The sequence below is a fragment of the Miscanthus floridulus genome, chromosome 8 (genome assembly GCF_019320115.1).
Source record: "Miscanthus floridulus cultivar M001 chromosome 8, ASM1932011v1, whole genome shotgun sequence".
Lineage (NCBI taxonomy): Eukaryota > Viridiplantae > Streptophyta > Magnoliopsida > Poales > Poaceae > Miscanthus > Miscanthus floridulus.
The window spans coordinates 29988855-30004020 of NC_089587.1; the positions used below are offsets into that span (position 1 = coordinate 29988855).

Sequence of the window (15166 nt, forward strand, 5' to 3'; positions counted from 1 at the left end):
GATCACCGAAGAGCAGGAGTACGAGGAGGTGGTCGAGGAGTACGAGGAGGAGGTCCTCGTACAGGAGGAAGCCCCACATCCACTGATGACTGACATAGCTGACAATCCACCTGCCCAAGGCAAGCTCCGGTGCATAACCCTTATTTTTTATAATCACTGAATATATATATGTGATGTGCATTTACGTTATAGGATTTTTATGAAAACCACTTGCATAAATATATCTGTCCTAAGAGTCTTACTAGTGCAGGTTCGAGTAGCTGCTATGCTTAGGTTTTTGGTAGCGTGAATAACCTGCCGTTACTCACAATTGATGATTATTATAATTACTCTTAGGATACAATGATGAAAGGAAAAATAGAGACAGGGCAGGGATATGGTATGGATATTGGTGGGTGTAACAGGTTGTGTCCTGTGGCCAATGGGGCTTAGCTTGGTTACACTATTTTCCCTGTTCATATCGATTAAGGACCATCCGTTGCTGTGGATGGTAGTCAGGTCACAGACTTATTATACTGAGCACATACTTGCTTATGGGAGCGGGAAGGCTCGTTACGTTCTTATCGTGGGTTCCGGCTCTTTTTGGACCGACTGATTGGAGGCGGGGAAAGGTGGAGGTCTAAGCACCATACTGAGACCGGGTTTCAAGTGTGGGGGCTTGGAGTCTAAATTTGGATGGGACCTATACCCCGTGACAGGAGTGGAATGAGTTGGTCTTGTTTATGCTTGGGATACAAACAGGGTGTGTGTTTTGAGGTACCCAGCTCGGATACATTAGTTTGCGAATCATCGTTTCCATGAGATGGTACGACTTGGCTATGGTCTAGCACCAAAGTAAAAACTGGAAGATGAAAGATGGTGAAATGGTCCTGATTGCTCAACCCTTGCTTGAAAGTAGAATATGTGCTTACCTAGAATGGTTAGCTAGTAAAGTAATCATGACTGCTAATAAAACTTGACTGTAAGGATGAACTATTAGCACTATTCACCTAAACGGTCATTTAGCCCATTTAAATATCGTGTAAATGCTACACAGTGGTGCGTTATTTCCGTTTAATCACCTGTTTACCCCGTTTAATTGGACGTTTAGCCCATTTAATGGGACGTTTTGCCCGAATAATGGCTAAACGGTAAGTGACCAACTATTTACTGTTTAGCGTTTAGGAAAACAATGACTATTAGTAACGCTTTCCACAAATAAAAAGAAAACATCAAACCCATATTGCCTATCATATCCTTGAGAGTCGAGAAACTATTCCCACTAGTTAGGTAAGTCTTGCGAGTACATTGTGTACTCAGGGTTTATTTTACCCCTGTTGCAGGTGCAGCTTAAGGAGTAGCTCTTATGTGGAGGATTCTTCTGGTAGGCACAGATGGATCCTTGTATCTTTTCCGCTAGATGTTTATTTTTATTCTGCTATTTAATTGTCGAACTTTGAACTCTGATATTGTAATAAATGATTTTCAATAACTCTGGTTGTATGAAATGGACTAAGTATTGTAAGCTCGTACTCATTATTGGATTCTGGATGTAAAACGTGGATTGTTTCGAGTTCTCTCTTAGGGTATGCTCGATGGAACTGCTAGAAGTAACCCACTTGTCAGGGTGCTTAGTGTCTAGTGGAAGACAAGCACCTCCGATAGTGTGTTATTCTAGGCGGTTCTGCCACAGGTGGTATCAGAGCCAATAATAAGTCTACGAGTTTAAAAATTCTTTTCAAAACCTAAAATTTGACCAACAAAAGCTTTGCGAAAAGTAGGATGCGATAAATTATGTAAATAAGTATAAGCCCTAGTAATATGGTCTGTCTAGGATAGTGGAACTGGTTTTATCTAATCAACCTTATGCAGGTACATTAACTTACGCTGCGTAAGAATCGTTTAGCATATGGGAAGTGAGTGTGCGCTGTGCCAAAAATTATATATGAATGCCACTACATTCCAGCTTAAGCGAACGAATAGGTTGATCCATGCATCATGGGAAGAGAATATTGCTTAAACTAAACTCCCCTACACGTATAATTTTTGGAAAGGAAATTGATAGGATAATAAATAAAGAGAAATGCTTTAGCTCTTAAGGAAAAGTCTCGCTAGTAACCATTTATTGGGCCTTATCATCTCTTTAACCTTTTGTTTCTAAATATGGAGGTTTTGTCTCTAATGGTGGGTTCCTATCTGTTTATAGATGAATCTGAGGTCTAGTCGCGGGAGCACCAGTGCTGGGATGGGCCGTGGTCTTGGTGAAGACCAGGGCAAAAATGGTCATGGCGATGATCATGGCAATGCCAACGGGGAGAGCCACGAGGCCCCATTCCTTGGTCCTCCTCCTCCGCCACCACCACTGCCTCCAATGACCTATGCCGAGATGATGTCTGAGATGTTGGCTGCTCGTCGCGAGTCAACCCATGCCCTGGAGATGTTGGCACAGGCTATTGGTGTCTTCGCCCGTGGAGGCCCTGGTGGCAATGGCGGGAATGTGGGTGGTGCTCGCGGTCCCGAGAGATCCTATTCCTATTAGGACTTTTTGGGGACACACCCACCCACGTTCACGCCGATTGCTGAGCCTCTGGACGCGGAGCATTGGCTTCGTATTCTAGAGTAGAAGTTTCAGCTGCTCAATGTGACTGACGAGCAGAAGGTGCGCTTTGCCACATAATAGCTTTTGGGATCTGCTAGTGCTTGGTGGGACACTTTCAACGCCTTGCAGCCTATGGACTACCATGTGACTTGACGGGAGTTTACCACTGTTTTCCGTCAGTACTACATTCTTGCTGGTTTGCTGAACAGGAAGCTGTCTAAGTTTCTAGAGTTGAAGCAAGGAAACATGACTGTGATGGAGTATGTGAACAAGTTCAACAATCTTGCACAGTATGCTGGGACTCATGTGGATACTGATGAGAATAAGATGGACCATTTCAATCGCGGTTTCTCTTGCATCTTGCAAGAGAAGCTATATACAGGGGGCTATCAGACCTTTGGTGCTTTGATGAATGCTGCCATTGCTATGGAGGGACTTCAGGGTGACTCTCAGGCTGAGTGAAAGTGCAAGAGGGTGATCACTGGGTCTTCTAGTCACCCACAGTCGCAGAAGGTATAGGTTGTGAGGAGGATGTCCTATCACTCTCTGGGTGGACAACCATCTCGCTAGACTCAGCAAACTCATCAGGCACCTCCCACTCAGTACAGTGCACCTACTCAGCAGGTGCAGTAGCCTCAGGGACAGCAGGTTCCGCCTCGTTAGGGACAGGGGAACAAGCCGTGTGCTTGTTTCAAGTGTGGTAAGGAAGTTCACCCTGGCTTCCAACTTACTAACCACAAAGTGTAGAACTTGTGTGCACGTGTGTTAGTATTTTTCAAAGCATTTTACAAGGGTCAAAGTTAGCACACTAGATTCCTAAATGCATATGCAAAATTCATGTCACCTAGTGGCACTCGATAAACTATTTAGCCAAAGATTTTCCCTCTTTATAGTATGACTATCGATCCTAAGTCACTCACACCTTCTATGGTGTCTTTAGTGCAAAATAAAAACCTATCTTACAGCTTTGCCTTGATCTTCTCAGTTTTTATTTTTCTCTTTCTTCTTTTCCAAGTTGAGCACTTGATCATCATCATCTCATGTCCATCTTCAACTCCATGGACCTCATCTTGCTCAAACACTTGGATTGCACCAACCTAGCTCATATCATAGCTCATGACAAAGGTTAGTGCTAGGTTTTATCAATTATCCAAAACCAAACTAGGGCTTTTAGACCCGCTTTGTATTTTCATTATGTTGGTTGTCACCGAACGTCCTTGCCATGCCAAAGTCTGCTATTTTGGGTCTCATTTCTTCATCCAACAAAACATTGCTTGCTTTGAGATCTCTATGAATTACCTTTAGTCTAGAATCTTGATGAAGGTATAGAAGTCCTCTGGCAACCCCTTTGACTATGTTAAAACGTGTTGGCCAATCTAGCATTGCTTTTCTTGTACCGCCTACAAAGAAAAACCATTTCTTACTAACTAGTTTATATGGTTCATGAGCTTGTCATGAGCTATTAGAGCATACTGAAAATGTGAGCATCTAAACTGTTGTTAGTCATGTACTAAAAAATCAACAACTTTTCGTCTCCCTCTATGCAGCAACCGAGAAATCTAACCAAATTTCTGTGTTGTAGCTTGGAAATTAGAAGAACTTCATTTTTGAATTCCACTATCCCTTGCTCGGAACCCCTATGGAGCCTTTTGATGGCAATTTCTCGGCCATCTAACTTTGCCTAACAATTAAATTGGAAAATAGATTGGAATATTAATCTCATATAACTGCAATTGAGAAAAGGCATAAACAGGAAAATATTAGATGATAATTCTTGACATCATCCTAATAATTAGTGGCATAAATACCTTGTAAACTTTGCCAAAACCTCCTTGTCCTATCATAAATGATTTGTGGAAGTTATTTGTCATAGCTATGACATCTTTCAAACTAAGAACAGGAAATTTAAAGCCTTCAGCAGCATTCACCTCTCCAAAGACTAAGGTCTTGTGCTTTTGTCTTTTTTGTTTATTCCCTATTTCATAAATTTCAAGAAAATTTCTCTGTCATGAGGGGAATATATTCCATTGAATTATTCAATAAAATAATGATTGTATATTAGAGAATATGTCATATATGTAGATACTTGTCATCGAATACACACCTTTGGCAACTTTGGACTTAAAAACACATATCAAAATGGATATGCATGTCAGCAGAACACTTGCTAAAATTGGCAGTATAATCTTCATTGTCCTTCTGTCCTTCCTTCTACCTTTGAGAAGAAATGAAGTCAATTATGAACCAAGCATATAAGGAGGACATATTTTGATTTTATAAGTTGTTATACAAAATTTGATTGACATGTGCATGTTAAATTAAAACCATTGTGCATATTGTACCTTTTATTCAGAATTCTATGAGTAAATATAAGGATCTTATGTCCTAGAAGATCAACAAAGGAAGCTTGAAGTGAAATCTAGTAGGGGCTAATAGTGCTAACCTCAAGAGAACATTAATATTTAAGCTTAATAACTATTTACTCTAGAAAACTTTAAAACCATGAAGGTAATTGCTACCTTTGGTCTACACTGATATCCTCCGCCACTAAAAAACATTCAATTTTCTCTGTCAAAGAATTATACGTGTAGTATAAATTCTTTATAAAGAAATAAAGTGCTAACAATTATACCATCAACATAGATATGCATAATGTTTCAACCAAAATGCATAAATTTTTTGCAAAGTAACAACTTACATATTTGTTATCATTGATATTTTAATATAGTTTTAAGTGCGTTGCTATCGTTATTCATATGAGTCCTTAAAAAACAATGTTTTTGATGGCTCAAACCTAAAAATATACTAAATTTATCGTCCACACATGCATGTATAGTTAATCTGCAAAATTACACATGTATAATAATTTAGATCATTTTTTACATGTCTATCTATCTATCTATAAAGCTCTTTGTTCCTCCTGACCTACACTGTAGTTACACAGTACCCACCCGTCTCCCCCGCTTGTTTGCCTGTTCATCCACAGTCCACCGTTTCTGACCGTCCATTCACGCACAGCCATCAGATGCTCGCCACGTCCTTTCCAGCGTCCGCCCGACCCCTCCTCCTCCACCCAGCCCGTCCAAAAAAAAAAAGTAAAACGGCGACGGCACCGAGGCCTCCACCATTACCGCAACAGCCGCCGCCCCTTTGGCCACCGCGTCTCGCGCCGCCTCGCGCCCTCACACCTCCGCCGCCGCGACGGCGCTACCCGTCACCGCATATCGCGCCGCGCCGCGGCCCTGGACCACCGCATCTCACGCCGCCTCGCGGCCACCGGTCCAGCTCCGCCTCTCTAGGTCGCGCCGCTATCCCATCGCGCGGCCAGCTAAGGCACGCTGGTCCGGCCCTGTCCCTTCCACGCCAGCTCGGCCAACGGCGTCCGTCTTCAGCCTCCACAGGAACCCCCGTCGCGCAGCTGCTCTCCCGTGACGACGGCCCCCTTCCACGGCAGCTACAGCCCGGCCTTCGTCCACACGGCAGCTACAGCCCGGCCTTCGTCCACAACCCTTGCCAACAGGTGCACTCCTCCCTTTCTCCCGAATTTCTCCAAATGCTACATACGCGATAATTCAGAATTCAGATGTGCACTCTTAGTTTCCCTCATTCAGATGTGCATACCAATTCGCACCTGTAAGCTGCAAGTTCCATTTGTCGGCCTGTCTCCTGTTGCCTTATGCTACTGCTTTTAATCTTATTTGCATCAGGTTTATTGCCGCGTATGACATCTGCACCCTATCTTAGTTGGCCACTTTTGCCTTGCTGCTTCAGCATACCCGGCACAGCTTCGGTTGCCAACGATGACAACGCAGGAAACGAACTATTTCTCCGCCCATGGACAAAGAATATCACGATCAGAAATACCGCATCATGAAGCACTGAGGCGTCGGTCTACGCTGCCTGACGAAGCTCCAGCCTCCACGAATGCCACCTCTCCTCAGAGTACTCGCATTTCTTTTCCCAAGCATTCATTTTTTCCCCTGTGAAACATGCCTATGTCCACTGCTTCATACAGTTGTCAAATTACACTGATACATTCTTATATTTTTTGGCAGCCTCCCAACCACCTGAGCCATCTGTTGCTTCTACAACGATTCGCAGGCGTAGGGCCTGATCAGAAATACCGCATCGTGAAGCACTAAGCGTCGGTCTACGCTGCTTCCTGGCGATGCTCCAGCCTCCATAAATGCCACCTCTCCTCAGGGTATTCGCATTTCCTTTTGCAAAGCATTCATTTTTACCTCTCTGAAACATTCCTACATCCACTGCTTCATACAGTTGTCCGATTACGCTGATACATTCTTACACTTTTCGGCAGTGTCCCAACCACCTGAGCCATCTGTTACTTCTACAACGATTCGCAGACGTATAACGGACGTCATCCTCCACGATGATGGTCAGTGCAACCATATTTACCTACATCAAACTGCTTGCTTACATTCCTGCTTTCCAGATCTCTGTCCAATGACTCACATTTTCTGCCTTCTACAGTCCTCGGATTACACTGATGGATTATTATACTTTTTGACAGCATCTCCACCGCCTCAGGCATCTGTTACTTCAACAATGATACGGAAACGAAGGGCAAACGTCATCCTCCGCGATGATGGTAAGTGCAATCATATTTACCTACATCGAACTGCTTGGTTACAAACCTGATGTCCAGATCTCTGTCCCCCAAATTTCATCCTAAAAACAATGTATTGTTTCAGCATCTTCCTCCTCAAGATCTGCCCGTCGTCGGGTTTCATTTACCCAAACCAATGCCACGGCGAATCCCACTATTGGAAGCTTCGGTCCACACAAACGTGAGCCTCCTCTCTGAAAACACTTTCGTACACGCTGTACTCATGTTGCATGTCTAAATGACACCTCTTATGCCTTCGAGAAAGGCTAAATTCGCTGCTACATGTTAACACACCAAATGCATTGCTCAATCCATTCTACTGTTAGATCCATTAGTATATATGGTGCTGCAGTTATTCGTACGTAGCCATGTTACCATATGCCTTCAAACCAATGTCCATAGTGAATGAGATTGATGTCGCAGTTCTTTATAACCATTGCTCCTTCTGCACCACACAAACAGCTAACTGTCTACCCTTTGGTTACCTCATTTTAATTAATAATTTATTTTCTTTGCTTCTTCTACAAATTACAATCAGTGTTTCCCCTGCTCTTCATTTGCGAAGGCTGATCTTACTTATTGATTTATTTCTTTGTTTCGTCTACATATTATAGGCACTATTTCCTCTGCTCTCCATTTGGGAGAGCCAAACAATGTGTGCCCGCATTGTGGCGCTCTGTTTTGGAATGAGGAACATGTCCGTGGCTGTGGTACTCAAGATATGCCAATTTACAACAAGTGTTGTAGAGGTGGCAGCATTGTTCTTGATCCATACAAGCCACCGCCGGAGCCCTTGATTAGCCTTCTGACTTCGTGGGATGCTAGATTGTCCAACCACTTCTTTGACGGCATTAGATGCTACAATTCTATGTTTGCTATGACATCTATGGGTGTCAATGGTATAGATTCTATTAACGATGGCCGAGGACCTTATGTCTTCAAGATAAGTGGCCAGCTATGCCATCGAATAGGACCACTAATGCCATCAAATGGTAGAAGACTAGAGTATTGTCAGCTCTATATCTTTGACGCTGAAAATGAAGTGAGGAACAGAATGGCTGTTTCTTCGTACGAAAATGGTACTTTCCAACCAAATGAGGCCATCGTTGTTTCTTTGGTCACCATGTTTGACTCTCACAACCCAGTTGTCAAAGTTTTCAGAATTGCTCGAGATAGGCTATCCAATCAATCTGATGATCACTTCCCTGTTCAGCTATTCAGTTCTCCAAAGCAACATGGTAATGTTATAGTGCTCCTGTTGCAGCTGAGGTTGTTGGCCTGGTCATTGGTGACCTCGGATTATCTGATGAAGGCCGAGACTTGGTTGTCCAGGACCATGCATCTAACCTGCAGAAAATCAAAGAAACACACTGTAAGTTCATGGCAGTGCAGTACCCAATATTATTTCCCTATGGTGAGGATGGTTTCCATGAAAAGTTGGGGTATCGTCAGTGTCGCCGGTCAACAGAAATTAAACGGAAAAATATCACTATGTTAGAATTTTATACATATAGATTGCATGATAGAGTCGGTGAATTCAATACCCCTTTACGTGGCAAAAGGCTCACCCAAGCATATATTGTTGACGCATATTGCTGTGTTGAGGATGGCCGACTAAGCCACTACAGAAACAACTCATTCCAGGCCAAATATAGAACAGCCAGTTATAAATCTTTACTGCATACAGTTAGTGCTGGTGTTACAGAAGCTTCGGCTACAGGGCAACGAGTTTATTTGCCAGGTTCTTTTGTTGGAGGACCACGATGGTACTACCAAAATTACCAGGATTGTGTAGCTCTTTGTCGTCGGTTTGGATGCCCGGACCTTTTCATCACTTTCACATGCAATGCTTCCTGGCCAGAAATAGCACAAGCTCTATCACCTACAACAGGCCAACACCCATCTGATCGACCTGACATTGTCGACCGTGTATTCCAGATGAAACTTAACCTACTCATGGATGACATAACGAAGCATTCATTTTTTGGCCCCATACATGGAGGTATGACAACAATGTTCATGTATGACTTTTTGGCCCTGCTTTACATTATCCAACACATCCCTTCATTATTTGCCGTTGTCATTTTCTTCGGCAGTTGTCTACACAATTGAGTTCCAAAAGAGAGGGGTTTGCCACATGTCCACATCATCATATGGCTTAAAACGGATGGCCCCCGTACTGCCGAAAAAATTGACTCTTGCATATCAGCACAACTACCTGATCCATTGCTTGATGAGGTCGGTTATGATGCTGTTTCAAGGTTCATGATACATGGTCCGTGCGGCGCTATCTGTCGGTCCGTGCGGCGCTATCTGTCCGGCATCTGCTTGCATAGTTGATGGTAGATGCAGCAAGTTCTATCCTAAAGATTTTGCAAGCACAACAACTGTGTCATCAAATGGTCATGTTATCTATGCACGACCAAACAATAATATCACAGTTCAAAAGAATGGTGCCCACGTCGACAATCGATTCGTGGTACCTCATAATGTTGACCTATGTGTCAAATATGATGCATACATAAACGTTGAAAGTTTTAATCGTGATGGAATGGAGAAATACTTATTCAAGTACACAAATAAGGGTCCTGACCATGCAAAGGTCGCCATCCAAAACAAGGAAAATCACAATGCTGCTGCAGCGAATGAAATAAAACAATATTTGGACTGCAGATGCATAACACCCAATGATGCAGCTTGGCGACTTCTCCAGTTCGACATTCATCGCACAGATCCATCTATTGAGCGATTGCATGTCCACCTTCCACTTGAGAACAGCATCATATATGGTGAAGATGATAATCTTGAAGTGGTAGTTCGTAATCCCCGCAACACAGTGACCAAATTAACCGCTTGGTTTGAGGTTAACAAACCATTCCAGAAGCAAGGCAATTTACATATGTAGAATTTTCTGAATATTGGACATGGCATGCTGATGGCAAGTATTGGCAACAGCGTCGCAATAATCGTGCAAAGATTGGCCGCATAACCAATGTGAGCCCAAAGGATGGTGAGGCCTTCTACTTGCGCATGCTGCTGCACATAGTCAAAGGCACGCAGTGCTATTCTGATATAAGAAATAGAGAGAATTATGTATTTGGTACTGAAACAAATTAGTCTTTCGTATTTGGCACTTAAAAATTTGAACTTTCTTATCTGGCACCATTGGCCGCATGATTAATTACCGCGGGGCAGGGGATTAGCGGGGCGATTACGATGACCTCCGGGTCTTTTTTAATTGTAGAGACTTGCTACTTCTATATAATATAAGTTGTCAGTATATAAAAAATTGTTATAAAACATATGCATCATGGGTCTAGTTTTGTAGATCTCATAGGAAGAAATGCAATGGTGCAAACGAAATTAAAAATGAACATTTGAGAAGAAAGTTATCCTATTTTAAATCGTTGATGGCTTCACCCTGTTCGCTTGATCGTTTCTGTGGCTTATAAGCTGGCTGGTGCTGTTTTGTTGTGAGAGAAAAACAGTGTATCATGACTGATAAGCATCGCTGATATGATCAAGCGAACAGGGTGTTAGTTCAAAACTCCAATTAGCTTCTTACGTCAGCATGTGCTGGTTGCCTCGCATTGTTGGGCCAACAGTCTAGATCGGATATCGCGCTCTTGTCTAGCATGACAGGCTTTTATGGGCTCCGCCTTGCCTCTCCCGCACAGCGCGTTAGACTTTGCGTTTTTCTATCTTTGATGCCAACAGTTTAAGCATAAAATGCTTATAAGCCCATGATTTTTATTTGAAGTGGGCCGTAGCCCACCTGACAAAAAAACGTTCTGATTTGAAGTGGGCCGCGCTGCTAAATGCGATGGTCGCTAGGCAGCTACAGGTGAAGGCTGTCCTCAAAAAAAAAAAAAGCTACAGGTGAAGGCTGAAGGATCGGTCTCTGCCTTGTCTGGTACTCGCTGCTGCTGCTGCAGGGTCGTTTTTGCCGTGCTCACTGGTAGTGCAGGTGAAGAGTCCTCTGCCTTGTCTACTGCAGACTCTTGAAAATTGATGGAGATTCTGCAGTCAGGGTTCGGGAATTAGATCTCGATTTTATCTCGGATTGGGCCAGATCGTTTCCCTGCCAAAGATAATTTCTTACCGTCGCGTGAAACAATCACCAGTTCACCAGCATCAAACTTAGTAGTTGCGTCTCTTTCAGAAATGATCCCCCAGTTTGTTTTCAACTCACAACTCTGCCACCTCTTAGCAAGAACACGTGTACATCTGCTGAATTATTCATTCATATAAATGTTTACATCGGGAGTCATACAGTTATTCATCATGTCAGCCGGGTACACACATAATGGATTTTGTGGACACAAACAATCAAGACGGCAAACACCGAGAAGGCAACGGCACGGCGATAGCTCGCTCACGGGCACGGCTCACTTGCCCGCGTGGCGTGACCCAGCGTAGGAGCCCGCGCCAACGCCCCTGTACGGGCCAGCCTCGGATCCCACGTACGAGCCCCCTCCTCCGCCGTTCGAGCCCGAGTTTGCACCCATCTCTCGGCCTCGCGGGGCTGGAACCACGGACCCACTTACCGGGAGGAATCGGTCTCCCGTCTTTCTACACCTCTCGCGGTCTCGCCTCTAAACCTAGGCTGCAGGCGGGTTCATCAGGTCTGGTGGCGGCACCCGCGATTCTTCACAGCCGCCGCCTCTACATCGCCACCTCCGTCTCCGCTCTTTCCGTTCTCAGCTATGGATGGTAATTACTTTCCGATCTCGTCCAGGTTAATTGAATCTAAGTTTCCAAATGTGGCATTTTGTGCAATAATGTGTAATCCATAGGCCGTAGCCACATCTACATTACCCTGCTCGCCTTTTTGACAGGACTACGGCCTTATTATTATCTATTCTCGTTGTATATCGCTACAAGTAAAGTTATTAGTACATAAATTATTTGCTAAACTGACAGGTTTTTTTTAGCAACGTTAAACTGACAGAGGTGATTTTCATTTAATTGGATGGGATGTCATATAGAATCAGTATAGGTTGGGCCAGGCCGTCATCCTAGGCCGTTCCAGCAGAGAGGGACAGCATCAACATATTGTTCTGTTCCAGCTTAATCGTGCCATAAGCTTCACTTTGCTCTGTTTTGCGTATTATGTGAGCACATTGTGTGCGCATTTGAACTCAAATTCAAGCTGCGAATTAAAGTTTTGAAGATAACTTAAATTTAACATACAACTCCACATATGTCCATTATTTATGCTTGTCCTATTTCCGTTTATGCAGAAGTAGACATCAAGTGTACACATGTGATTCCGGTTGGCGACCAAGGTGGGCCTTGCCCGGTTGTACATGCAATACAATGGAATCCTAATCCTCAGGCATGTTCAGAGGCTAATTCCAATTCTATGCTTGGATGTGTCTCAAGCAAAGGAGTGCATATATACAGTTTAAAGAAAAGGCATAGAAAATGGACCCCACTGGTTGGTTCCTCCTCCCCCCCCCCCACACACACACACAAAACATTCCTCTTTCACGCAAAAGAAAAAAAATCATAGTTAGCTTCCTGTTTTGAATGCAGGAGATTGCACATCGTCCCACTTCTGAAGGGACATCTCTGGGGTGGCACAGTGGAGGTCGGGTGCTTGCTACCGCATCAAGTGGCTCGGGAGGTAAACCAGGGGCCTTATCCATCTTGTCATATGATGGAAACAATGGTTTTAGGGCCAGGACTGCACTCCAGGTATGTGTTTTTTGGTGTGTATGCAGTCCATAATTGCTTGCTATAAAATATTAACATGTGAAAAGAATTATGAAACAAAATTCTGATTTCATGTAATTATAGGCCTTCTAGTAAAATGGAAACTTCTAGTAAAATGGAAACTGATCAGTTGATATCTATGGCTGCTATTTATTTTGATTAGTTCATCTTTTCAGTATCAGGGTAGGCCCAAATAATCTTTTCTAATTTTTATTTTATTTATTAGTGCCTTGAAGGAGAGTCCATAAGTTCATTGTGTTGGGCAAGGAAAGGCAGCTTCCTTATTTTGGCCTTACATCCGTCATCAACTATCTGTTTCCTTCGAGTCACTAATGATGATCCAGAAAATTTGGAGAATTTGGGACTTGTCAAATACAGTGATCATTTTGATGGAAGGTCTCCGATTATGCTGGCATCAGATCTTGGTGGTCACTTGTTTGCGTACAGTTATGATAAACTTGTGGTAAGTAGGGTAGATGTAACTTGATTGAAAATATATTTTTCAGTGCAGTATCGGACTTTACAATTTGCCATGTGCAGGTATTTCAACATTCAGGGGTAGATCAGGTTACCTGGGAGATCTCCAATTTCGTGTAAGTGTGTTATACTGAGAAATTATTATATTTGTTAAGGAAATGATAGCATATTGACGTCTGATGTAGTCCAATTGTGTCCACCTTATCTAATCACTCCACGTGTCCGGTGGCAGAAGAAACAAACCCACGTAATAGTTAAATATTCCGATGGGCATTCGCGGAATGGTCTATGATGATGGTGATCATGAGTTATTTACTATTGAGTGAGTACTGTTTCATTAGTAATTTCCCTTTTGTTTTTGTGAGGAAACTGATTTTTTTTATCCTCAAGCGGGACAAATGGACGTATTGGAGAATAAATATGGGTGTTAACAATTTAAACTAGTATTGATTCATCTCTGTCAATTTATTTTGCGACTTAAGTTATCCTGGGACTGATTATTTGAAACGCATTGCAGTCTGACTAAGGTTGCTACGTCGCCTGACAATGAGCATGCTAAAAGAAGGGGGTCGCGGTTCAAATACGATTCAGAGTATATGTTGATAGCTATTTCACAGTTAGTACCCATTTCCTTCAATTTCAATTAATCATACTTTTTGTTTTAGAGGTGTGTGTTTACATTGTTTTCAAAATCTGGAATGAACTTTTAGCTCTGGAAAGTATGTTGCAACCGGAGGTAGGGACACTCTTTGCTATCATTTGAAGAAACGTGTTGGACGTGAAATTGAGGTAACATTGAAAGGTTGTAGAAGGCATGATGTTAATTATGGTGATGTCAAATGCATTGACTTTAACCCTATGGTTAGTCGCTGTTATTCTCTTATTTCTCTCTATATCGTTTTATGTAGCAAATTCGTCATCTCAATTTTGTTGTTTATAGGAGGATAAAACTAAGATGCTGCCATTGGGTGGAGACGCTGGTTATATCCATATCTGGGCGGTAGTTAACAGAGGAACCATGAAGAGCCGGTATACTGAAGCGGACAGAGTAGATGAGTATAAAAAGTATTTCTATAGTGGACCTTTCATTGATGCTGATAGAATAGATGATGAAGTGGTGGTGGAGCCGGACAAGCCTTGCATCATACTAAACTTGAAGAAATTATTCGTGCTGAAGACAAGGACTCAAGTACAACTAAAGTTCCTTAAGAAACTTCTGAATCTGCTGATGCTGCTGAAAGTGTTGTTGTTGCTGTTGTAGAGGTGTCAACGACTGAAGGGGATCGTTCAAATGACACACTTTCTGACAAGCTTGCTTCCATCAATCAGGAATTGAGTCGCAGTCAGACTCATGAGTAGATGTCGCAGCAGTTTGATAAACTCAATGATGTTGCTGGCCAGACAGTTCATAATGTCATGTCCTTGGAGCACAAGCTGATGACATGTTGGCTCGTAGGAATCAACTTACAGCAGAGGAAATCATTGAATTCCTTAAGAAGGCCTCTGCAGCTCAAAGAGGGAGAGTGTAGTATGACTCAGTGTAAGGTCTCGTATGAGTGTATTTACCTGGTTCGCTTTTACCACGATCTCTTACCAAGTTTCTTGCATTAAAAGCAAACCAGGTGAATACACTCATACGAGACCTTACACTAAGTCATACTACACTCTCCCTCTTTGAGCTACAGAGGCCTTCTTAAGGAATTTAGTGATTTCCTCTGCTGTAAGTTGATTCCTACGAGCCAACATGTCATCAGCTTGTGCTCCAA

The 15166-nt window shown here is 42.9% G+C and overlaps 1 protein-coding gene across 2 annotated transcripts; it reads left to right on the forward strand.

Moving 5' to 3' along the window:
* The first annotated feature begins 5691 nt into the window (after positions 1-5691).
* LOC136471453 (uncharacterized) lies at positions 5692-14999 on the forward strand. 2 transcript variants are annotated; one of them, XM_066469182.1, is made up of 13 exons: positions 5692-6098; positions 6286-6520; positions 6634-6782; positions 6897-6974; positions 7110-7187; positions 7291-7386; positions 12449-12645; positions 12744-12905; positions 13150-13386; positions 13464-13516; positions 13918-14016; positions 14111-14261; positions 14341-14999. In XM_066469182.1, exons 5-13 carry the CDS (start codon positions 7145-7147, stop codon positions 14659-14661), a joined length of 1359 nt encoding a protein of 452 aa, XP_066325279.1. In that variant the 5' UTR covers positions 5692-6098; positions 6286-6520; positions 6634-6782; positions 6897-6974; positions 7110-7144; the 3' UTR covers positions 14662-14999. The 2 variants fall into 2 exon arrangements, with proteins under 2 accessions (XP_066325279.1, XP_066325280.1); XM_066469183.1 differs by lacking the exons at positions 5692-6098; positions 6286-6520; positions 6634-6782; ... (1 more) ...; positions 7110-7187; positions 7291-7386 and adding an exon at positions 8476-8577.
* Positions 15000-15166: the final 167 nt, after the last annotated feature.

Bases quoted from the DNA above. Each gene is read 5' to 3' on its own strand.
- LOC136471453 (XM_066469182.1), top strand. From the start codon at position 7,145: ATGATACGGAAACGAAGGGCAAACGTCATCCTCCGCGATGATG. The intron at 12,646-12,743 runs GTTGGTTCCTCC...TTTTGAATGCAG, and splicing joins ATAGAAAATGGACCCCACTG to GAGATTGCACATCGTCCCAC. The intron at 13,517-13,917 runs GTAAGTGTGTTA...AACGCATTGCAG, and splicing joins TGGGAGATCTCCAATTTCGT to TCTGACTAAGGTTGCTACGT.